The following is a 24,215-nucleotide window of genomic DNA, read 5'->3' as shown; positions in this document are numbered from 1 at the left end:
CAGTGCCCACCAACCACTCTGAGGATGCTCCACTCTTGCAGGGAGCAGAACCAAAGGGTTGAGATCTCCGTCTTATTTTGTAACAAAGATGAGCGAGGAGACAAATTTCCCTAGCATGGTGGAAGTCTGGAGATGTTTACTGCCTCTCAGATCAAGTTCTATATTCCCTCAGATACCAGCGGGCTTAAACACTTCCATTTTTCAATTTGGAGAAAATAATGCGCTTTTTCAACAAGTCTAACAATATCATATAAAAACACTTCTGGCATCATGACAAGAAAATCTCAGGAACAAATGGAACATACTGTTGAGTTATTTCTCCAAATACCAATACTACCCGCTGTTTTTCCAGTGGGATGAAAGGGATCATTTAGTTTCAAGCTTTGAATAACCCTGGAGAGATTTGGGGGGAATTTCTTATGAGTAAACTAATCAGGACAAAGGAAAAGCATAACACTGAGAGCCCACTTGTCATTGTTATGTTCTGGAATCTAGACCGAGCATGGGGTTTAGAAGGGTGGCCCTTGCTGTGTGCCCCCCCCACACACACACACATCATGGAATATACGGATTTGTTGACTTTGAAGACTTCTCTGAAGAAGGGAGGAGCTGGAGCTAATCCGGCAACTTCGTGTGTGTATTTAATGACCTGTTGGCCTCTTGAACGTGCAAATGGGATATGCTTTTGGAGAAAGAAGCACCTACTGGTGAATTTGTGGGCACTCTAGTGATAATAACGACCCCTAAATACCACAAATAATGATAGGATTTAACTATGGATATTGGGTTCTCCTCGTGTGCCTGGCACTGGGCTAAGCATTTTCTCAGGTCATCCATACAACAACCCCATCATCTGGTCACATTCTCTTCCTCCCTCCACCTCACTTGTACATCGTCCAAGGTTTATTCTTTTTCTCCATCACTAGGGGCCTGTGTGGACCTCGCGACACTGACACAGAGAAAGCCAGGCCCACTCTTGCTGAGAATCTCATAATACACAAATCTCATAATACACAAATCTCAAATACACAAATAATAATAAATAATACAAGTAATATACATAAATAAAATAAATTTAAAATACATAAAATTGTACGTTATGTATATATGCATGAGTGCATATATATACTATTATGAGTGCGCATACATATACTATTATATATATATATAGTATATATATATATATATAGTGGTAAAGCAGGGTACCACACAATGGCCACAAACCTGTTCTGTGCCCAGACTTGTTACCAGCACTAACCAGTAAACAGCCTTCCACCCACCCCCCTCCCGGGGACACTTACTGGAGGGGCTACTGCCTCTGCTTCTTCCAGTTGAGATCTGTCACCATCTACGGCCTGTGTGGCTTCAGTTTCAGGCCTGGCCTCCTCTACACCTGCTCCTTCGCCAGGAGGAAGAACTGCTTTCTCCGCCTCTGCTTCCTCCACCGGGGCCTCCTCGGCTGCTAACACGGAGGTTCCAACAGTCACGTCGGCATCCGTTCCAGGTATGACCTGCAAATCGTATGACCAGTCAGGTCATGTCTGTATGTACCTGGGCAACAAGAAGGGCCAGACCCAGCCCCACTGCGGAGGTTCATCAGATGAGGATGTGTAAGGTACCAGAGCCCTGGATGCAGGCAGGGCGAGTCTGCCCTCCATCCTCTCTTCCAGGGAATAAAGAGCACAGCATAGGGAACATAGCCAGGGGTATCATAGTAACACCGTAGGGTGCCAGATGGTGGCTCTACTTGAGCTGAGTGGAGTATAAAACACTTGTGGAATCACTAGGCCATACACCTGAACCTAACGGAACATGATGTGTCAACTGTACTTCAGTTAAAAAAAAAAAAAATGACTACCCTTCTTTCTGGGCCCACAGTGATGCTACTACATTCCTCAGCTTTCCTTGCAGTTAGGTTCAGAGAATGGAATTTGAGTGGAAGTGACGTATGTCATTTGAGACACATGGCTTTTAAGGGTTAGGTGGTCCCCTTCACAAGCTGTTTCTACTTTTGTTGCCTGAAAGCAGGTGGTCACAAAACCCTACAAGACACTGAAGTCACAGAATGGAAAGGGTCTCACCCCGAAACCTGGCCCATGGAAGAAAGCTACCTAAGAAAGGCAGCCAATCATGCAAAGTCAGAATTTAGAAAAACCACATTTCAGTATAAACTCTAAAGTCCTCATGGGGAAGGTCCCAGAAGCTAAATCGCATCCACAAAAAAAAAAATGTACTGGGGTGTTTTCTCAATGAGACTTCTTGAGAATGAAGGGCAAATAATATTTGTTCTGAAATATGCATTATAAAAAATTCCATCAAATCTTAGGTCTTTTTAATAGGAGAAGTGAAATAGGAAAAAAATGAGAATTTTCTAAGGTTGCATATAGTCAAAAGAAGTATTTAAAACGTGCAATAGGTAAATAAGGAAAGTACAATAAAAAGTTTTAGCTTTGAGCAGACTGGTTATAGAGCACACATCTAAGACTCTAACATCAGTTTGGCAGGCCTGATTCGAGAAGCTCAAATCAGAAAAGACAGAGGAAGACTATTCGATTGGTCTATAATATACCCAGGACACGTATTTCAAAAATTGATCTTGCTATCTGATGTGATTAGCTTAGCCATTCCTCTTCCTTATTGAATAAATTCTACCCATTTTGTTCTGCTGGGTTAAGAAAGCTCCAGTGTTGCTGATACTGACTCTCAGACCCAGACCAGAGAATGGACAATGCCTATGAGATTGGGCATCAGAAGTGGGAGATGCAGAAGGTGAGAGCAAAACATTTTTAAAAACCTTTCTTCTGACTCACATTCACAGGTGACACATTCAAGAAAAATAACCTGCCACGGAATCCATTGTTCTACAACATAACATTTTACTTTCGGGATGAAATATAGTGCTAACAGCTACGCTATTTGTCATATGGCCAAGGATTACTTATATTTTGGAAATTTACCTGCCTCTCTTATAGAAATTTGGCTCTCCATGCAAAGTGTGCAATGATTGAAAATGTGGTCACGAGCCACGATGTACCATTTCTTTCTTTTTTAATTTCCCCATCTTGTCTTTAAGGTACTGGGTTCAGAAAAGTAATCCTTTATATGAATCATAATATATTCATTTAAAGCGAATTTAAACGCTAACAATTACTGAAGTGGGAATTCAGATTTTGGTGAATGCCAATCCCCCTAATAGAAAGTGTGTTTAAAGACTTAAGAGACTTTCATCTCTTGTTTTATATAAACACTGGTCTTTGTAAGGATGTATTGTTGATGTTATCAAGAGAGTAAGAATCGGAATGTAAACTAGCAAGGCATCTTCATCCCAGGAAGAACAGAGAACAATTGCTCATAGCTTCATTGTTGAAGAAATGAACAGGCTCTTTCCAGCATCGAAGGCCTACCTGGCCAAGTTCTTCCATAGCAGAAACTATATACCTAAAGACAACGTGCCTACAGTGGACTTTCAGGCTCAAATGTAGAAAGCAAGTTGTGTTATCATAATTCCAAGTTATTTATGCTTTCCATCTGCTTGGAAAATCACACCTAAAGTGTGAATCCCTGGTTTCAGACCAGATGGACCATATATCATGCAGATGGTATGGGCAAACAGAGCAGTAGACACCACCCCACACACACACATAACACACATACATATCATGATAGATCGGAAAGCGACAACTATGTTGTTTAATAGGCTACTCCCTCAAGTGATTATGCGTAAATCCTTCCATACCTATATGTGCCAAGCACACACTATTAATGACTGGATTTTACACTCAACTGAATTGATATATGTCCAGAAGGGAATGTATTTCTGTGAAGTATTAATGGTGTTGCCAAAAATAATTTAACTCTCTCCATACAAATGTTGACGAGTCCCTGACTCACCTCCAGGGCTCTAAATAGCTATCAATTTGATTGCACCAGATTTTACTTCTGCAAGATATACCTTGAAATAGGTCATCAACCTCACCTTTGCTAAATGATTTAACCAGGCGACCCTGGCTGGGTGTGACTTAGACCTGAGTGTGGCCTGCGGTGATGCCAGCGACCAGCAGGTGGAGGCCAAGCGCTCTGTCCACCAACTCTGACGTTTGCTGAACTCAAAAAGCAAATACCTCAGCTTCCTTCTGTCAGCAACTTACCTGATCTCTGTCACATACACAAAAAGGGATGGAGGGATGATGGCCAATAAAAATCACCAAAGGACTGAAATTAGCAATGCGAGTAAAGGCGAGGGGCTAAGGGAACTGGCACTTTGACTACAGAGAGGAAAGGCCAGCGCTTCGAATGGCCTACTTGGAAAAGGGAAGAAATAAACATCCCTCCCTTCTTAGGGTTCACTAGCAATGAATTCCTGTTTCTCTAGCCAAATACAACATTTTGATTTTACAGGCCTTAAGAATATTACAGAAACAGAGAAGGACTGTCTGCTACCTGTATTCCCTATCTTTCTGCCTCCAGAACGAACTGCTCTGAAAATCAGGGGTCCCCAACCTTCCCTTTATTTTCTTAAAGATTTTATTTATTTAATTCATGAGAGACACAGGCAGAGGGAGAAGCAGGCTCCATACAGGGAGCCTGATATGGGACTCGATCCCGGGACCCCAGGATCATACCCTGGACCGAAGGCAGACGCTCAACCTCTAAGCCACCCAGGCATCCCCCAATCTTCCCTTAATGTCTAGAACCTGTAGCACATGTTCTGCTCTTGCCAAAATATTTCCAACGCATATCTACTAACTGTAGTAACAGAACAACATAAAAACACAACAGGAAACAGGACTCCCACTTGCTCAGATTAGGTGTTAGCTGCAGATCAAATCAGAGACAGACCGAAATTTTCAGTTGACAATTATCCCTCTTTTTCTTATTATTTTTATGGATTCCAACTTGTTAGCTATTTGTAGATTGAGAAACGGAAAACATTTTCTGGACTCTGCTTGCTACCGGAAATGTTACACCTGCTACGAAAAACCACAATGAGTCACGACTATTTGCAGAGTTTTTTGTTTGTTTGTTTGTTTGTTTTTTAAGTGTCATCGGGGAGACCAGAGGACCAAAACCACTGAAAGTATTTCAAGCCTTTGACATTCAAGGTGGTTCATTTTTTCTCGTCCTTCCAAATGTTAAGGGAAACACCATTACCTTCTGCCAAAACAGTACTGTTTGTTGCCCAAATGTATTTATGGTGGGAAACATTTAATGCAAAGAGACATAAAAAAAGTTCTCCCTGCCCTCGGACACATGTTTACCGTATTCACAAGGCCCATGGGGCACAGACTATTGGCAATTTGCACGCACATCACACAAACCTCAGGATCAGTATGGGACATCTTTGGGAAGGTGAATGGTTCTCACTTTATCACACCACACAGATCCTACTGCTTTCTTCAACTTTTGCCCCAACAATCTCCTTGATGGAAAGCGATGTGGTCATGGCATTCATGTCACAGTCCTTCCAAACACCTGTTAGGAAAATTTCTGAAGGTGGGATGAAATGAAGGCAAACTAAGAATGGCCTGTGTATCCTGCAAAATAGGGAGACACAACACGATGACACAAAAGGGCCAAGCCTTCCAGGAGATGGTGCCGTGAGAGCAAGTCAACAGGCACCCAGGCTCTGGACAAGTAAGAATAGTTACTGGGGAGCACCTGGGTGGCTCGGTGGTTAACCATCTGCTTTTGGCTCAGGTTGTGATCCTGGGGTGCTGTGATGGGGTCCTGCATTGGGCTCCCCACAAGGGAGCCTGCTTCTCCCTTCGCCTGTGTCTCTGACTCTCTCTCCGTGTCTCTCATGAATAAATAAAATCTTTAAAAAAAAAAAAAGAGTAGTGATTGGCTGCAGGAGAATTTGTAATCTTTGGGCTTTGTGTAATTTAGTGACTAATTTTAGTTACTCATTGTTTTCTTGGCAATGTGAGCTCTGAACAATGCCTGAGAAGCACTGGTCTGGGTGAGGCTAACCCGAGTATAAATTTCATAAATATCTATCAGGTAGTTTGAACTGAAAACAGGTATTTCTCTGATTAAAAAATAATGGATACTGTGGGTTTAAAGATAACAAAAGAAATAACATTTTCACATATTTGTTTTCCTTCCTTTTCTGTGCCTAGTGGGACTTTATTGTCTATTTTATAACACAGGGATCATGTTTCTTAGAAAAATTATATCAATAGCCTATGTAGTTTGTACCTTATTGTTTTTTCTATTTGACAACATATTTAACATTTATGTCACTGAACACTACTTGGTTTCTAGTTTTTAAATGTTATAAAATGTTCCTTCCGAAGGAAGATCTTGGTTTATAACCATATTCATAGCAATTGCTTAGACTATACATTTAAATAATTTAAATACTAAACACTAATCCCTTTATTCATTTATAATGTCTCTACTGAGGACTGTTTTTGAATTTTTGCCCATCACGTTATTATGTTAACAGTCAATATAAGGAAAATAAAAAAAAATCCTATAGTGAACATCCAAGAACATACTACCTGGGATCTCCAATTTACACATTACATTTGCTTTACTCTGTCCCTCCATGTTGACTTTGAGTCATCTTTCAATCTATCACAAAATATCTTCATAAAATGTTTTTGAGAAATTCTATGGTGATTCTATATTTGATAGTATCTCTCTGTTGCTCTCACATGTGACCAACTACACTCGCTTGGGGTAAAACTGCCACAATGTGATTTTCTGTATGTGTTCAAGGTCTGGGAGGCTTTCCAACAGCTCCTGAGCTTTAGCACTCGGGAGGGCAAGTCTGAGGTCCACCTGATTGCTCTTTGGTAACATATTCTTTCCCTCAATTGAAATGCTCCTAGGACTTTCTTATAAATTCTGAATTTAAATCTTTATTTTAATTTTTTAAAAACATTTTGTTTATTTATTTATTTGAGGGAGAAAGAAAGAGAACCAGAAGGGGGAGGGTCTGGGGGAGAAGCAGACTCTCAGCTAGTCAGGGAGCCCGACAGGTCGCTAGGTCCCAGGACCCTGGGATCACGACCTGAGCCGAAGGCAGACCCTTAACCAACTGAGCTGCTCAGGTGCCCGTGAATTTAAAATTTTAAAAGAATATATTCAGATGTTAGTCCCTCATTAATTCTGCCTTTTGTTGGTGATTTCTTATGATCCGCACGCAGGAATTCCTTCAACTAGAAAAATGGGGACAACTTCAACTCAAGCCTGGTTTCTTCTGTTGGGCTGGCCGGTGGGGTGACTATTCCTGTCTTAACGGTCCCTTCTTGGCAAACTGAGTCATGGACCCACTGCTTCCTACTGTCAACCCCAAGCACGGACTCTTGATAAAGAACGTGAGCGAGTGGAATTTCATAAACTATACTGCATCCACTTACAGTCTTTGAATGTTACTCTTTAAAATGAGATTCGTAGATTACAATTAAAATACTCATTTACATGCATGATTGGGTACCTAAGCAACCATGTCATAAAATCCCTCTCAATTAAGAGCTAATTACATGATAGAAAGATAATGAGAAGTGGTTGGTAGGACAGTGTTTTGCCCATTTTCCCACAGATTCATTGTTTAGAAAGGTCTGTACGGAATGGCAAGTCAGAAGACCAACCATCTCCTGGCTTTATCCACTGCACTGCAGACTTAGAAATTGGTACCTGGGTTCACAGGTGACAGATGAAAATGATCCCAAAGCTGGAAGGACCACAGAGCTCATCTGACCCAATGCCGCCATTTTCCCAGTAAGGGAACAGGACAGAAGAGACTACCACGGAATCCGAGAGAACTGGGGATCTGACTGTTAGTTCTGACTCTTGCACTCATCAGAATGGGAGCGGGAGTGACCTCTCAGTCCCTTTGGGAAGGAACAAAGGGAGATAAATATCCCAGGGCAATCCTGATCACAGGCCACCCTTGGCTTTTCCTGCCCATCCCTTAATCTGGATCTAACCTGAGCCCTCGACTTGCCTGAAGATCCATGCATTTCTATGGAAATAGAGGATTTTCTGTCAGATGCATTTTTAAGAAAAGCCTAAGAGGCAGCTAGCATCATCACAGCCCCAAAGACACAGGCTGGTGGCCAGTACACAAACTCTACTTAAACAGCTCAGGTCCTCATTTTCCTCCAGCAGGACTGCAGAGCTGGGCCCTCCCACGGAGCACCGAGCCTCCAATGGTGCTCCTTTGCAAGGTGGCACCTGGTATTACAAAATTCATTTGATATATCTATGGGTGTCCCCTTCTCATAAAGGAGGTTAGTGGTTTTCTTCCCCTTGACCTTCATCTCAATTATCTTTTTTTTCCAATCTACTCCCTGAGTATTGCCTTAACTGCCATCATGAACCTGCAGCAGCCGGGTCCCACCGCGGCTTGGCTAGGTGGCTGGCAGCACGGTTGCCACGGCAACACCTGTCAGCATTGGCTCCATATCTTCCTTTGAAAATTCTGCAGAATTTCTGCAGAAATGTCAAAGTTAATGAATTTCTGGCTCATCGGGCCTTCCAGGCCACGGCAGACTATCCAACAGTGATACACATTAGGACACTGAAGTTTTAATTAGATATTTATTTGCAAAGTCTATGAGAGAAGTGGATTGGAAAGGTGGGTTTCTCTTTCAAAGTGAAGGTGAATATGGTGTGTTGCACACTCTCAGAGCTGGGGACATGAGCAAGTACTAGTTTCCAAAGTAGCCAAGCCACAAGGGACAGCCTCAGCTTAAAAGGCTGTTTAAGGGAAATGCCTTTCCGGTGCAAGGAACCAATCACCTTGCGGGCCACGTATCTTTGGGTAATACGAAAAAGCATTTGTTGCCACTGCTCGGATTGCTTTCTTGTGAGTGGCCCAGGCTTGGGTTGGCAGAAGGAGGCTGGGCTGCCAGATATGGCCAGAGACCAGATCAAAAATGGTGATCTGCAAATCACCTAAATGTCATCATGGTCTGCTGGCAAAACTCCCAACCCTGACCCTGCCAAAAACCACATGCACCTTTCTGGGCAGCCTGGAATGCGCCCAGATGATGAAATGGCCTGACTCCTGAGGACTGGTAGGCAGCCGACAGTGGCATTTGAAAGACCCTGACTACTGACCCTCTGTTTTTGTAGCCTTTGAACAGCTCATGGCATCAGTAAGCAAAACCTGCTCCGGGGTGATCTGTCAGCTATTGCCTAGCAAGTATCACAAGGGATTTGGAAATCCTTAATTTTTTAATGTGATAAGTTGTCGATTTTTGAACATGGGAAGAGAACATCCAGTTTAACAGGTACAGCATTCTTAGAAGAGAGAAAAGTGGCAGAGAAGGGGAAAATGATTTCCCCAAGGCCACCCTGCTGGTTAGCCAAGGAACGAGTTCTCCAGACTCTCCATTCAGGAGTCTTCCTATTACATCCTCATAAATACTTGCTTTACATCGAAAGTGGGGGATTAGGACACACTTTCCTCCTGAGGAGCTCACGGCTGAGGCTGCACAAGCATTTCTGCTTCCACTCTGACCCTTCAGCAACAAAACAGGAATGGCCACCGAGTTGTAGGATGTGTCGGTGTCAGCGTGGACAGATTTCAGCCTAGCTGTGACCTCAATGGCTTTAGTTAGATGTTATGTGAAACTGGTCTACAAATGGACTTTCATAAATCCTGCTCTTTTTGGAAACATAGCCATCTGGTGCAGTCAGGGGCTGGCTCTCTATGGATTGAAGTGCCAGGATTTAATTTCATGTTACCATTTTCTGGGTGTGTGATCTCTGTTAAACCACCGAAACTGTGTCTCGGTTTCCTTGACCTGTAAAATGGGGCAACAATACAGAAATAAAGCCTATTTCCTGGGGCTGCTGTGAAAAAAATGCACGTCAACCACTAGCGCTCAGTGCTGTCCACTATTACAATATGGTCCCTGTCTCCTTTAGCCTTATTCCCTCATGGTTGTTCTAGCCACACTGCCTTCCACTTCAGGCCACACGAAGTGAGTCTCAAAGAAAGCATCTGAGCCGACTGAGACTTGTGGGAAAGGAAGGCAATTTGTCAGAGAAAATTTCTTGGATCAGAATGAGCTGGGTTTTGTTTCGCCTGATCATACATAGGATAGGGTTCCAGATGGTGTCCACTCACCAGGAGTGGTCCAGTGTAAGGGCCCTTCTGCCGTGGAGGAGCTGAGAGGATAGAATGAACAAGAAAGAGCAAGAAGTGGAGGCAGGATGGTAACACTCACTGGTCTGGGTCCTCACCTCCACATTATCCTCGGTCTACATAAAGCTCAGCATTGTCATCCACGGAGTGAGAGGGATGAGCCAGTTAAAGACGTCTCTAAGGCTCTTCCATCTCTAACTCTGATATAGGGGCAGCGACTGCGATCGATGCTTACAGGAGAGGCTGTGAGGTAGGCACTGTTATCTAAGTAGAGCTGTCTTTTGAACATCTGAATGGGTCTGATCTTCTGTTTTTAAGATTTTATTTATTTATTCATGAGAGACACAGAGAGAAGCAAAGACACAGATAGAGGGAGAAGCAGGCTCCCTGTGGGGAGCCCCATGGGGGACTTGATCCCAGGATCCCAGGATCAGGACCTGAGCTGAAAGCAGCCGCTCAACCACAGAGGATCCAGGTGCCCCATGAATGGGTCTGGTCTTACACAGGCTGGCCAGGAATGGTTTCTGTGTGGGCTTATGAATTCAGCCAACGTACACTAAGAAGAGAGACTAGGGGAGGGGTTTGGGGGTGAATTTTTTGTTTTTTTTTTGGTTTTTGGTTCTTTATCTCGGTTAATTACAACCAAAGCCCTGTTAAAAATATGTTGGTAAATTGAATATAAATTTTAAAAATGTAAATAAAAATGTCAAGCCAAAAAGTAAAAAATGTCAAGCCAAACCACAAGATTTCCTATGTGGTTCTGAGTGAACACTTTGAGTTTGGACATAATTCTATAATCATGAAGGGCAGACAAGCAATCAAGCTCCTCTGGTTTCCTGTGATCTTCTATGTCTTCCTCTGACCTATTGGGAGTTCATACCTGGAGGCGTAGTGGGAGCCCCAGATCTCATGTTTTCCACACGAGGAGAAAACTCAAGTGCTTTCTCCCATACCGGTGACCATCACAGAGGAAATCCCGACTACTGTGTAGTCTTGGCCTCCTCCACCACCAGTCTATGTTTGTAGGAGCCTTGTCTACTGCCTGCATCACTGTCTCCCCTAGATCCAGAACAAAGCGTGACATCTAGAGAGGACTCAAATTATATTTGTCAACTAAATGAAGGAGGAAACTAGCACATGCCTTCTATTCAAGCCTACAGAAATCCTAGCAAGATGAATTCATAGACTGTGTCTGACACATAGATATATATTTGGTGGTTTAAATTGGTCTTGACAAGTCAACTTCAGTCTGGTGACTTTTCAAAAAAACAAAACACAGCAAAACCAAAAGTAGTCCCCAAAATAATAGGTCAGTGTTTCATCTTCCAGGACTCTCCACCAATCCTAAAAACATCTTTACCTTGATCTTTTCCCCACTTATGGTTTAGAAATGATGCTAACTCTAAAGTTAATTGCAGTGTATTTCTTTAGAAATAATGGGGAGGGGGGGAGGTATTGGTCCAGCTCACACAGAGCAAAATACAGGAGCTTCCAGAAATTTAGAAAAAATTAGACCGTGATTCTCTACAACAAAATGGAATAACTGTGGGTAAAAATCATTATCTGACTCTTAACCTAATTCTCTGGTATATATATATTTTTTAAGATTTTATTCATTTAGTCATGAGAGACACAGAGAGAGAGAGAGAGAGGCAGAGACACAGGCAGAGGGAGAAGCAGGCTCCATGCAGGGAGCCCGATGCGGGACTCGATCCCGGGTCTCCAGGATCACACCCTAGGCCAAAGGCAGCGCTAAATCGCTGAGCCACCCAGGCTGCCCTCTGGTATATATCTGAGACAAATATTAATCATTTGTTTTCCCAAGATGATTTTCATTGCTTATATAACATGGAAACATTTGGACAAGAAACAAGTGCTGGCTTTTAAAACACATCCTATAGAAACACAGATGCAATTTAGTATTGCAGGGAAAAACTAAAGACATTAGATATGAGCGGAATCAAACAACAAACAAAAACGTAATAGTTACTTTTCTTGAAAGCCCCAGGTTTCTTTGTTAAAATTTCCTAATTTTGAAATTACATTTGCTTTTTTTTTTTTTTAAAACAAAACCACCACAAACTTCACCTCAGACAAAATGCACTGTCAAGACTGGAAATAAGAACTGTGTGGTGACAGTTTGGCAGCAAAAAGGATGACCTTAGAAGGTCATGGCAACCCAATCCTGACTTATGACAGCCATAGCCAACTCATTAATTAATGCCCAGGACACAATGTGGATTTTTTTTTAATGTCTTCACACTAAATATCACACATATAGCAAAGGAGGAGACCTTTCTTTAAAAAAAAATAACCCTAACATTATCTTAGATTATTATGACCAGAAAGAAAGAAGCTTTAAATCTACATTAGAGAACAAGAATATATTCTGTGTAATGGTAGTCTCTTAAGTGTATGGTAGCCACCTTTGAGGAGTGTTAGGCAAGCAGAGGTAAGCTGCCTTCTTGTACTATTTTTGTTTAGACTGTATGAGAATGGAGACGTGAACTACTCAAGTTTTTTCTCCTCAGAGAGAGTGGCTCACAGGTGGGCTGTATGTACCTGCTGTTCTTACATAAACCTCTGGATCTTAGAAGGTGCCTGAATCCTTCATAAGACTCCCCAAATTGCCTTATATTTCACAAGGAATCCAACTGTTTTATTCTCTAAAGTTCACTTAGAAGCTTTAGGAGACAAGTATTTCCAGAATGAAGAATGCTGCCAAATATCTCCTCACCCACAATCAGGGAAGCTGGCTTTAGTGACGGTTGATCCATACATTTTGCTAAATATCTTTCTTAAATTCTTAAAATCACCCTTGGTTAAAAAGATTATAAATCTTTATAGTAGGTATGATACAGTAGCTACTTAATGATGAGTGGCTATTAATATTGTTTACTGGAAAACCAATGAATTTGGATTCTGAAAAAAACAAAAACCTATTGCTATATGTCTGGTAAAATAAGGATAGGAGTGCAAGGTACACAGGCAGGGCCCTCAGGGAGGTCATCATGGACAATCACCATTCCAGCACACTTTTAACACATGAGCTCATCTATTTCACACCCCCTGTCTACTGTACATCAAACAGCTTTGCTCAAAACCCTGGATATTTTGGCATTAAGCCTTACAATGAGTAGTCTGGGCCACGGAATCAATGTAGTTTAAAAGCACTGTTGAGGGTGAAATCTGTGCTGCTACTCAAAATAGAAATTCGATAAGAACTTTTTGGAACCAAAGCAATTTCTAAACCAACATCTGAACCTCATCAATATCTTTCTAATTCCTTGGTATCATCCATATTCTTTCCAAAATCGAATCTCTTTCTTAATTATAAGAGTTGTAAAACAAAATCAACTGTAGATTCCCTTCCTTTGGTATTTACATAATCTTAAAGCTAAGTTGGGAGGGCAGATCGCAGTCTGACACCAAATGAAAAGTCCCCTTCTGCACTGAGTTAAGGAGATCACCAGGGTATCTGGGAGAAAAGGTGAACACTGGAGCCTGAAGCCTCAGCCCTCTCCAATCGAGAGTCCAAGCAAGCAGCCTTCCAAGAGGGACTCAACCTAGCAGAACACATTTCTTGTTTTCCCTATAGAACTTGGTCCAACTCTGTATCTTTAAATGGAAAGCATGAGCATTTTTGCTTGAGTCATTCTTAATCTGTATTTCCCATCACTATCTTGCCCTATTATTTATTTTTCTACTCTATTAATAAACTATAGATTTGACAGATGACCTACCCCCTTCCTGATAAAATAACACAACAAATAATAGCAAGAAATGTAACTTTAATTTCTCTAGTTACCTAATCTAGTCAATGTTATTTTGGGGGTAAGGGAGACTGGTTTTCATCTTTGTACAGATTCCATAAAGACTGTAGGAAATGGTGACCAGACTGAGAGTCTTCGGAGACATTTTAACTGTATTTCATAAACAAACTGAATTCCATTCTCCATGAGTATTTTTTTTAAGTAGGCCCCACACACAGCATGAAGCCCAAAGTGGGGCTTGAACTCATGACCCTGAGATCAAGACTTGTGCTGAGATCAGACGCCCAAACCACTGAGCAACCCCAGTGCCCCTCCATGAGTATTTGGATTAAAGTTTCCTTAGTATTATCCTACACTTCCAGGAAGGTTAAACTACCCAATTCAACATGGCACACACAGAGTTCATGCCAGTTTGTGATGTGGTGTGGTATATGGGTGCATGGAGCAGGGGTAAGAGCAGGTTTCTAAGCAGACAAAGGGCCTTCACCCTTGCATAAAATATATCCTCAAGGTTCCTCTTATTAAAAGAGCCAACACCAGACATGACCTTGAGGAAATGGTTGTACACACAGGAATCTTTATAGATTCAAGGATTTTTAATATAGGATTTCAATCCTTCATCAGGACTTAACCAATTTACAAAGCTAGCATTATAAGAAATCAGTATGTAGACACAACCAACAAAGTTATTATCCTCTGTTTATCCCCTGCAGATTGGTCCCTTACTTTCCCCAGAAGGCCCATCTCTAGCCATCCCATGTGGAGCATAGCATTAACAAGGCTGCTTATTTGTGAGGTCTACAATCTTAACTACCATGAATGGGAGAGTCTCAGAAAAGAATGAGGGCATCCTTATTTGAGAACCAAGCCTGTGGCTACATGACATTTCTCTCTAGTTCATAAGATCGGGCCTCTAGATCACTTCCTTTCAAAACCATGAAAGACAATGAAGTTTCACTGTCAAAGACACATAGGCTATTTGAACCTGGGGAGTCATGGCAGATTAGGAGGTGATTTGGCCCAAGTGAAGCATGGATGGGAAGGGAGAAATGAGATCATGAGATGAGCAGGACTGTGGCAGGGGAGGCAGGTGGAGGGTGGGAGGGGGGGCGGTGCTCACCACTGCCCCCTCCACTGGCTCCTCAGCCTGGGTGTCCAGTCCAGAGTCCAGCCCAACAGCAGGTGCAGCAGCGACAGGGGGCTCCTCTGCTTTCGGCTCTGTGGGGGGAGCCTGCTCAGATTCAGCCTTTGATTGTTTGTTTTGAGCGTTAGAGGAAAAAGATTCAACATGTGAATGGATAACATCACAGATACCGGACAATTAAGACTTTCTTCGTCATCCAATAGGCAACTAACTTCATTAAATCTGTGTAGGAAGAAAGCCCCACATTTGGCCTCATAAGCCCTTAACTGAAAAGTCTAGGAATGAACTCCTATTAAACTGGTCTTTAGCACCACTGAGCATCATAATTTTCCCTGAAGTTAGACAAAGACTTACCATTTTGACTACTTGTTGTACTTACTTGTAACTTTATGACATCTGTAAGAGATCCTCAAATGGTACCCTCTACTATTTAACAGAGAGAGAGAGAGAGAGAGAGAGGAAATCCTAGGAGTGCCCCACCTTTGCTGGTTGAATGGAGGGAGGAAGAGCTCAGAGGTGCATGGTTCTGGGACCTCCCAGTTCTGCTTACATGCACTGTACCCAAAATGGAGAGGCCACCCCAATATTCATATCAAAATGCATCAGTCTGCATGGATAGGTCCTTATGAAGTCATTGTGCCACTGCCCTGGCTGGGAGGAGCAGGCCCAGCTACCTGGCCAGTAGCCACCCCAATCACAGATACTTTCCACAGATGCTTCATATAGTTTCTTGTTCCGCTTCTCCCCCCAGCCCCAACAGATCCTTAGCAATCCATTTCCTTTCATATAATAAGCTAGTTCTGTAAAGAACCACAGGGTGGTATTCTCTGGTACCAATTAGACTATTCTAATTGTGTGGACAAGAGTCGGGTCTTTGCATCCCACTGTGACCTTTACTCATAGACATCCTCCAATTATACGCTGAATCGAGCCTCTGGACTCTTAGCTCCAGACTTTGTTAGTTTTAAAATGATCAATATTAAGCAACAACAGGCCACAGGCCATCAAAAATACCACAGCCACTGCCTGTCACCACAGCTACTGAAAATGTTCCCTCTTTTTCAATTTGGACTAATGTAAGCATATGTATTTAGCAGTATCACTTCACTAGATGGGTGGCCATTAGAAGGCACATTAAGGTTCTTTTTCATCAGGACACTGAAACTGTAAGAAAGCTGAAAAGTGCTTTCCTGGAGTAGTAAGAAGTCTCCAATAGATCCTGTGATTGGAGAAATTGGTTAACTTTTGTCAGACTTTCACCAGAAGCAGTGAAAAATCTCCCCTAGCTCTCTCACACACATCTGCCCACAGAGGTGGGTGCACATGACAAGTTCCATATAGAAGGGATGGGAACACTTTGCTGAGATTATAGGAAATGAGTAACGAATGGCTTAGTGTTGGATAAACACACAAAATTATTCTCTTGTGCCCCCCATCAAACCGTCCATTGTGACTCCTGCCTTGATCACACACCGCCCTTCCCTTTAAAGGGCATAATAAAAAAGAAAGGACACGCTGGTAGATAAGTGTGCAGAGATTTGATATTTTTATGGGCTTTTATAACCTTTATGGGGTGATCTGACACAATTTTTAAGAAAGGATGAGATAAAATTTGCTCTAATATACTTTCAGGAGTTTTTTATGGGAAAAGATTTCACTTTTATTGTTCAAAAAGAATTATCTTTGCAACAGAACACGGTTTCAGAGCAGCGAAGAGATACCGTGTAAGCGCTCAGGATATAACCTTAACAATTTGGAAATCAAGGTGATTTGCTATGAGAGGATGGTTTCAAATGACCGACACAACAAGGAAAGCAAGGGTAATTTGACAAAGCACCAAGAAATCCATATGCAGAGAGCTGTCCCCCTGTGAGCTGAGTGTATAAGAAGAAAGCATGAAGCCAGATAAGGAGCCAAGAGAAGTTTCAACATAGGAGTCAAATACATATATCGTGGTACATTAAATAAATACAAAGATAACTTAAAATGAAAAAAAAAATCTGCGTCAGAGCTTGGGCTTCTTGGAAGTCCAGAAAAAATTTTGAAGTTTTTTATAAGACCAGAATAAGTAAGTGGTTTTGGATATGAGCTGAATTGTGTTTGCTTGCTAAAATCAGACAAAACAACAGAAGCATAGTATGAAGAGAACGTAGGATTGGTTATGTCCCTACAAGTCACAACATTTCCCCTGTCTTATAATATCACACTAGATACTACAATACAGCTCTGCAATTTAACAACTTAAATTCTAGGGAGGCAAGCATAACTCACTCAACGATGAGTAAGGGTGAAACATGATAGCATGATTATACATAAAAATCAACTATTCCAACTTAAAAACAGAAGTCACCCCTCTATTCCTCTAAGATAATGTAAAATTGTAACTTTTTTGTCAAGACAGAAGAAAAGCCAAGGTAAATCGTGAACCACATCTTGTGGGATAATCTAAAGTAGTCCTGTCAGAACTATGCCCTGCTTCTACCACTTTTTTTCTACAAGATGCCTCCTGTAACATACCTTGCAAATGGATTGATACCACGCCATACCCATTTAGGAGCGCTGGTGATCATTTCTTATTGTTTTCTTGGGCCAGGAGGTCATCATTACACATTCAAAGGAAAAGTATATTCTAAATTTTTTGGTGGGAGCAGGATATCACAATGGTTTTAACTCTGATACACAGAAATGGAATTCTTCCTTTAGAACAAAATGAGATGTGCAGCCTTCCTGCACATTTTCCAGTATCATCTGTCATAAGATGGAAAGCAGGTCGTTACATACAAAGGATATGGGTTGGGAGTGGGGTTAATAGTCTGGTCACATTCCAGTATAGCACTTGCCTTCAAGTCCTGCTTCTCCAAACTTGGGAGAGCTGATTTAGTGAGAACTGCAAAGGGCCATAGAGGTAACTGAGACCTGAGCAAGGTTTGCAGAGTTTAAACTTGTACACAAGGGATGTGCTATGGGGCCATAAGATGCAGACTGGAGAGATGTACAGCTGACCTGCTAACTTCAACCTTCACCTTGCTCAGACCAGTCAATGAACGAAACGTTGGGAAACTGTCCTGCTCCTGGGAAGAGCCTACAGAATCACCACTCAGTGGGAGATGTGCATTTACTATGATTTCCTAGTTCCCCACATGGCTTAGCCAATGTTACCAGTATCTGCAAGACTGGGCATGACAAGGTTAAGTTCCTCAAAGGAAAGAAGGTGTAAAATGTCTACTTCAGAGCACACATACCCAAAGAAGAGAAGAGCAGGCAACAGAAGCTCCTACGACAAGATGTGAGCAGTAGGAAGATGTTTTAAGAAACTTAAAAACCACTGGATTCTATGCCTGGACCTTTGCCTCCATGTAATAGGTCTGAGTTTAATTATGATCCACCGCCTTTCCTTTTATAGCAATATTCCTCCATTTTTCTCTTGACCCATTCACAACTGATAATTAAAAATGTCATGCTCCAGTGTTGGCATAACCCTGACTCCATCACCCAGTCTGAAAATTACCAATGAACATGACACATAAGTCTCTCTGGCTCCCTTATCAACACCAACATAATTTGTATTTTAAATATTTAAATCTTTATTCGCAGGCCACACAGACTCCCCCTCTCATCTGGTTACCCAAAATGCAAAAGTCTGAAAATCGGTGGACGAGGTATTACCAATGGGCTAGCCTTTGAGAAATATTAAAGTAACCTTTAAAGAGAAACTTCCCAGAACAGAACTCCTTACTTAGAAGTGAAATCATCTAAATAGAAACATGTATTCTACTTAAATCCAATTCTTAGCTTCCAATGTGAAAGCCAGGAGCTGGGATAATTATATCCTGTTCCCACGGGAAAGCCAGTGAGCTACAAATAACCCTCGTGAATGCCCCAAACTGTATAGCACACCGCCACCAAGCTCACAAGGGACATTATTTAAGGCCTCTTCTTTCAACATCCCTAGTAAGGTGCTAGGGAAAAGCTTTCCCATGAAAGCTGCAACAACAATCTTGTCTGAATCTCCTCTAACACCTAGAGTAATTCTGTTTGCTCCTACTCACTCCCTAGCCAAGCTTTGCCCTCATGTCCTTTGGCAGCAACAGAGGAATCACATCTCTAGTATGCAAGACTTCTTTCTAAGACTCACACGGGGGAGGGAGGAGATGAGAAAAGAGATAGTTTCAGGCTCAAGGAGAAGCAAGGATCTATCCTGAAGCATAAATTCTTGAGGCAGTTTTAGTTCTAAACCTGTGGAGTAAATTAAACTCAAGTGGAAACATCCATGTCATTGATGGATTTACAAGGCTCCACCGAAGCCTGGAAGTAGGAGGCTTTTGTTTTGTTTTGTCTTGTCTTTGCTGGGATCACTGTGCCTTTATAAATAGAAGCAACTAAAATCAAAGTCACAGTGAGATTTTTCAGCAGCTTTCCTTCCTATTTTCTAAAAAAGAAAGGGCTGCAGAAACTACATTCTGGATATTCAAGCTCTAGATAACCTAGAATGATCAACCCTAGAACGTTCAAGAGTAACTAACAACATTCCCAAAAACACACACTGAAGCCAGCTTACCAAGTTACAGATCATGCTCTGGTCTGTCTGCATTGTGAATAATGAAGTGTCCTGGGGCTGAAATTGGGGAGGAAACAAAAGAAAACTTATCAAAGTTCCAGCTAATTTGCTGAAAGAAAAAAAGAAAGAAAGAAAGAAAGAAAGAAAGAAAGAAAGAAAGAAAGAAAGAAAGACAAAGATATCATTTAAATTAGCTTCCATCAGTTGTATCAATAAATACATCATAAAGTTTTTTAAAGTCTCCTTTTATTTTAAATCAGAAAAGTAGATAATACAAAAGTAATTTTAACAGTAGATGTCTTAAACATAAATGCGAGCTATGAAACCACGCATTAGTACAGTTAAGAGTCATTAAAACAAAGAGCTCACGCTCTTTTTTTTTTTTTTTTTTAAACCTCATGCTCATTTTTGTTCTATAGCTTTTCTTCTGGACATCTAAACTGAATTAGAATTCAGTGGCTCTCAGCTACAAATTCACATTTTTTGAATGTTGAAAATTCAGTCTTACTCTATCACCTGCCTGTGACTTCTATGGGTTAATAATAAGCCATATCTTAAAAATTATATACCATGTATTCATTGACTTAAATAAAACCAAGCTGGAATAAATCTAAGGGAACAGTGATCTCTAAGACAATATTCATCTCTCATTATGCTGGTAGCCAGGCTTATACCTACCAGACAGAAGACCAGAAGAGCCATTCCTGGTTAATCTGACCAGTTGAAGACAGAAAAAAAAAAAAAAAAAAAAGTACCTACAGAATTTGATATCAGAGCTCCCCAAAAGAAAAGATGAGACAGTGACAGTTGATTAAAGATGCTGTATTGAGGAATTACTTGAATCCAAACTAAACAATAAAGGGAATTTAATAAAGCAAATCAAAAACAGGCATCAATCTATAAGCATAAAAAGAATACAAAAGGTAAGAGCAACACAATTTTGAAATTGAAGAACAGATGAATGAAGACGTTACTTGGCAGATTCCAAAAAAATCTGTATCCTAAGGTGATGTGAGAAATGCCAACAGCAAATCAAGTTTATTACTCAGAACTCCCAAAGGATCAAAAATTAGAAACACGAGGACCAAGAAAAATGGAAGCTGGGTGATACTAAAGATGGAGAACTGGTTGTGAGTCTGTTAAAAAGTAACTAGACCTCAAGCATGCATCCAAAAACCAAGCAATATCCTTTGACCCCACCACTAGCCTTGACGTTGTTTCTGTGGAGGTTGAAACAAAGGGCCTCTGGACTGGGGAACACAGGCATATTAGAAAAGTAGCAGCCTTAAGGGAGCACTTAAATACTGAGAGCCCACACCCCCTCCCTCCAGCTCCCAATTTCTTCCCCAACCACTTCCTGTTATACCCATAGACAGGAGGCCAGAAAAGCTAGAGATTTCACCAGCCCAAGAAATATGCCTCCAGAATTTCATCAGGGGCTCCTCAACAGGAAAACTGAACCAGAAAATTCCAGAACAGTATGTTTAGTCAATGAGCTCTACCTACCTGTACAAGTCTCCTGTCAGCTTTTTATTATCCCCCTCTCAAATCTGAGTAGACAGACAAGACCACCAGATGTTTAGGGAAAGTCTCAAGTATTAAAGGGAAAAACTGAATAGTTAAAAAAAAGGAAGTGGAAGAAACAGACTAAGTGTAAGATGACCTTCAAAAATGGACACGATCATTAGTATTTCCAGAGATATAACATGATGTAAGAAGAGGATGCTATTAAAAAACTAATATTCAGTAAGGAAAAAGAGCTCTTGGAAATTTTTTTTAATCTGAATTTTTTTAAATAATCTGAATTTTACTTTATTTTTTTATTTTTTATGATAGTCACACAGAGAGAGAGAGAGAGGCAGAGACATAGGCACAGGGAGAAACAGGCTCCATGCACCGGGAGCCCAATGTGGGATTCGATCCTGGGTCTCCAGGATCATGCCCTGGGCCAAAGGCAGGCGCTAAACCACTGCGCCACCCAGGGATCCTGAGCTCTTGGAAATTAAAAAAAAAATAGTAGTGACAAATCTATTGAAAGAGCTGGAAAGTAAAGAAAGATAACCAAAAAAGGAAAAACAATGATTAGAAGACTAAACTAGGAAGCCAATATAGGAAATGGAGAATGTGGCAGAATGACAGAACAAAGAAAATGGAAGAGAAACTATCAGTAAGATTAAAAAAAAAAAAGTACACAGATTTTTAGAATAAAAGAGCCTTAATACAATGTATGGAAGTAGACTCAGACCACAGTATATCACCGTAAAATTTCAGAAACACAGGTTATAAAAGAGATTCTACAAACTTCCAGAATAAAGAGGGAGAGAGAGAGAGAGAGAAGAATTTTCTCAAAAATACCAAGAATCAAAACAATATAGTGATTCATCACTTCCATACATCACCTGGTGTTCATCACAAGTGTGCTCCTTAATCCTCATCACCTATTTCCTCCATCCCCTACACCATATCCCCCCTGATAACCATCAATTTTTTCTCCATAGTTAAGAATCTGTCTCTTGATTTGTCTTTCTCTCTTTTCATTCTTTTGTTCATTTATTTCTTAAATTCCACATATGAGTGAAATCATAAGGTATTTGTCTTTCTGTGACTTATTTCATTTAGCATTACACTTTTCCTAAGTTTTTATTTTAATTCCAATCTAGTAAACATAGACTAATAACTATCATTCCCCAGTAATTTTTAATACTTCAGTCTCTATACAAATACAAATTGCCTGAAAATTAAATTAAAATTTTGATATAAGATACAAGAAATGTTGGGAAATATCAGGAAGGGAGACAGAACATAAAGACTCCTAACTCGAGGAAACGAACTAGGGGTGGTGGAAGGGGAGGAGGGCGGGTGTTGGAGGGGAATGGGTGACGGGCACTGAGGTGGACACTTGACGGGATGAGCACTGGGTGTTTTTCTGTATGTTGGTAAATTAAACACCAATAAAAAAAAAAATAAAAAATAAATAAATAAAAAGAAAGATACAGGATTTCTAGTAGTAGATCAAAGTGATGTTGAAGAACCACTATAGTATTACACAAAGCCATTGACAATTAATAGTTATGTCCAATTAAAGATCAGTTAATAAATGAAAAGAGAGTCAACAAAGGATAATTACATAACAAGTACTTGGAATTCAAATACTATTTATTTTATTTCTTTTTATAAGATTTATTTATTTGAAAGAGAGAGAGAGAGCATGGGAGCATGGTGGGTTGGGGGAAGGGGGTGGCAGCGGGAGAAGGAGAGAGAAACTCTAAGCAGACTCTGCACTGAGCACGGAGCCAGACTTGGGGCTTGATCTCATGACCCAAAGATCACGATGTGAGCCAAAACCAAGAGTCAGAGGGTTAACCGACTATGTCACCCAGGCACCCTGAGAATACTATTTAAATAATTATGTTCAAGATTAAGAAAAGCCCTTGGAAAAACTGATAAAACCCTCAATTATCAACTCAAAATCTATTTTTGGGGAAAAAAAAGACTATGATCCTGCTATAAAAGCCAAACATGATGCAAAGTTATTACTTGTAGATTATTTTGTTGGAAAATTGTTTATTCTAAAAATTGGCATGGAGTTTTCATGATATTAATTTTATTAAATCTAAGATAAGATTAATTTTTAAAAAGAATCAAAAGCAGTTTCTCAGTGGTAACATTAGGAGGTAGAAATGAATGGATTAATGGCTTTAAAATTCTAGGGGAAAATTATATTCTAATATAATATCCAATCTAGAAGACCATTATGTAAATAGGTAAAGACATTTCAGGTGTACAAATATATACAAATATATACGGTCACAAATATATACCAAAGAAATTTCAGGTGTACACGGCCACAAATATATACCTCTCATGCATACTTTTCTTAGGAAGCTACTGGAGGATGTGCTTTAATATGCGGATGAAGGTGTATTCTAACATGTGGCATTAAACCACAAATGAGGAAGATTTGTGCCCAGAAAAGAATGGACTGACATAAGGGAGAAGTGAAGGCAATGCCTAGGAGAGACCTACCAGGAGAGCCTGCAGGAACAGCTGTGGCAGCAGGCCTTGCCAGAGAGAACCCAGTTCAGGTGGAGCAGTCCAGAAGGAGAAACAAGCAAATTCTTCAATAAGATGAAAGTGAATGCTTAATGTTTTCCAACAAAACGAGGGGAGATTTATGTAACGGAATATGGGATTGAATTAGCAGTGAATCCCCAAAACACTAAACAAATGAACTAACCAACAAACAAATAAGACCCTGCAAACATTTTCTTAAAGGAGAACAGAAAGTTGGCATAAAACTAAATGTAAACTTCATGGTGGGGGTGCTGATAGTATTGATATCATTATACAATAATATAGACCAGCTGGATGGCTATAGCGTCACTACAGCAGACAGAAGAAGGGCAGGAAGGAGAGGGAGGGTGAGTGAGCGAGAGGGGGGCATCTGAAGGCACTTTAGGTCTGCACCTTCCAGAGAGAAGAGTCCATAGATAATGCTTTAAAGACCAAGAGGTAGCATTATAAGCAAGTCATGCACTCACATGTGGCTGAAAAAAAGAAAATCTGGTGAAAGGAGTAAAAGTATTTACCTCCAAGAAACGGGAAATGAAGGGAGTCTATGATGGTCTGAACTTC

General features: G+C 40.8%; 1 protein-coding gene across 5 annotated transcripts in view; it reads right to left on the bottom strand.

Annotated features, from left to right (window-relative positions):
• The window catches only part of AMPH (amphiphysin), a 220,821-nt gene that overhangs the window by 10,200 nt on the left and 186,406 nt on the right, over positions 1-24,215 (bottom strand). For 2 of the 5 annotated variants that reach the window (XM_041773239.1, XM_041773243.1), the window contains 3 exons: positions 19,581-19,637; positions 14,999-15,124; positions 1,302-1,511 (listed from right to left, as the gene is read on the bottom strand). In XM_041773239.1, coding sequence (XP_041629173.1) covers positions 1,302-1,511; positions 14,999-15,124; positions 19,581-19,637 — 393 coding nt within the window. The remainder of the gene's footprint in view (positions 1-1,301; positions 1,512-14,998; positions 15,125-19,580; positions 19,638-24,215) is intronic. The other 3 variants (XM_041773241.1, XM_041773240.1, XM_041773242.1) reach the window with 3 other exon arrangements.

The sequence above is a fragment of the Vulpes lagopus genome, chromosome 11 (genome assembly GCF_018345385.1).
Source record: "Vulpes lagopus strain Blue_001 chromosome 11, ASM1834538v1, whole genome shotgun sequence".
In the NCBI taxonomy this organism is placed as follows: Eukaryota; Metazoa; Chordata; class Mammalia; order Carnivora; family Canidae; genus Vulpes; species Vulpes lagopus.
The sequence above is the reverse complement of the archived record's forward strand: the minus strand, read 5'-3'. Positions and strand labels throughout refer to the sequence as shown.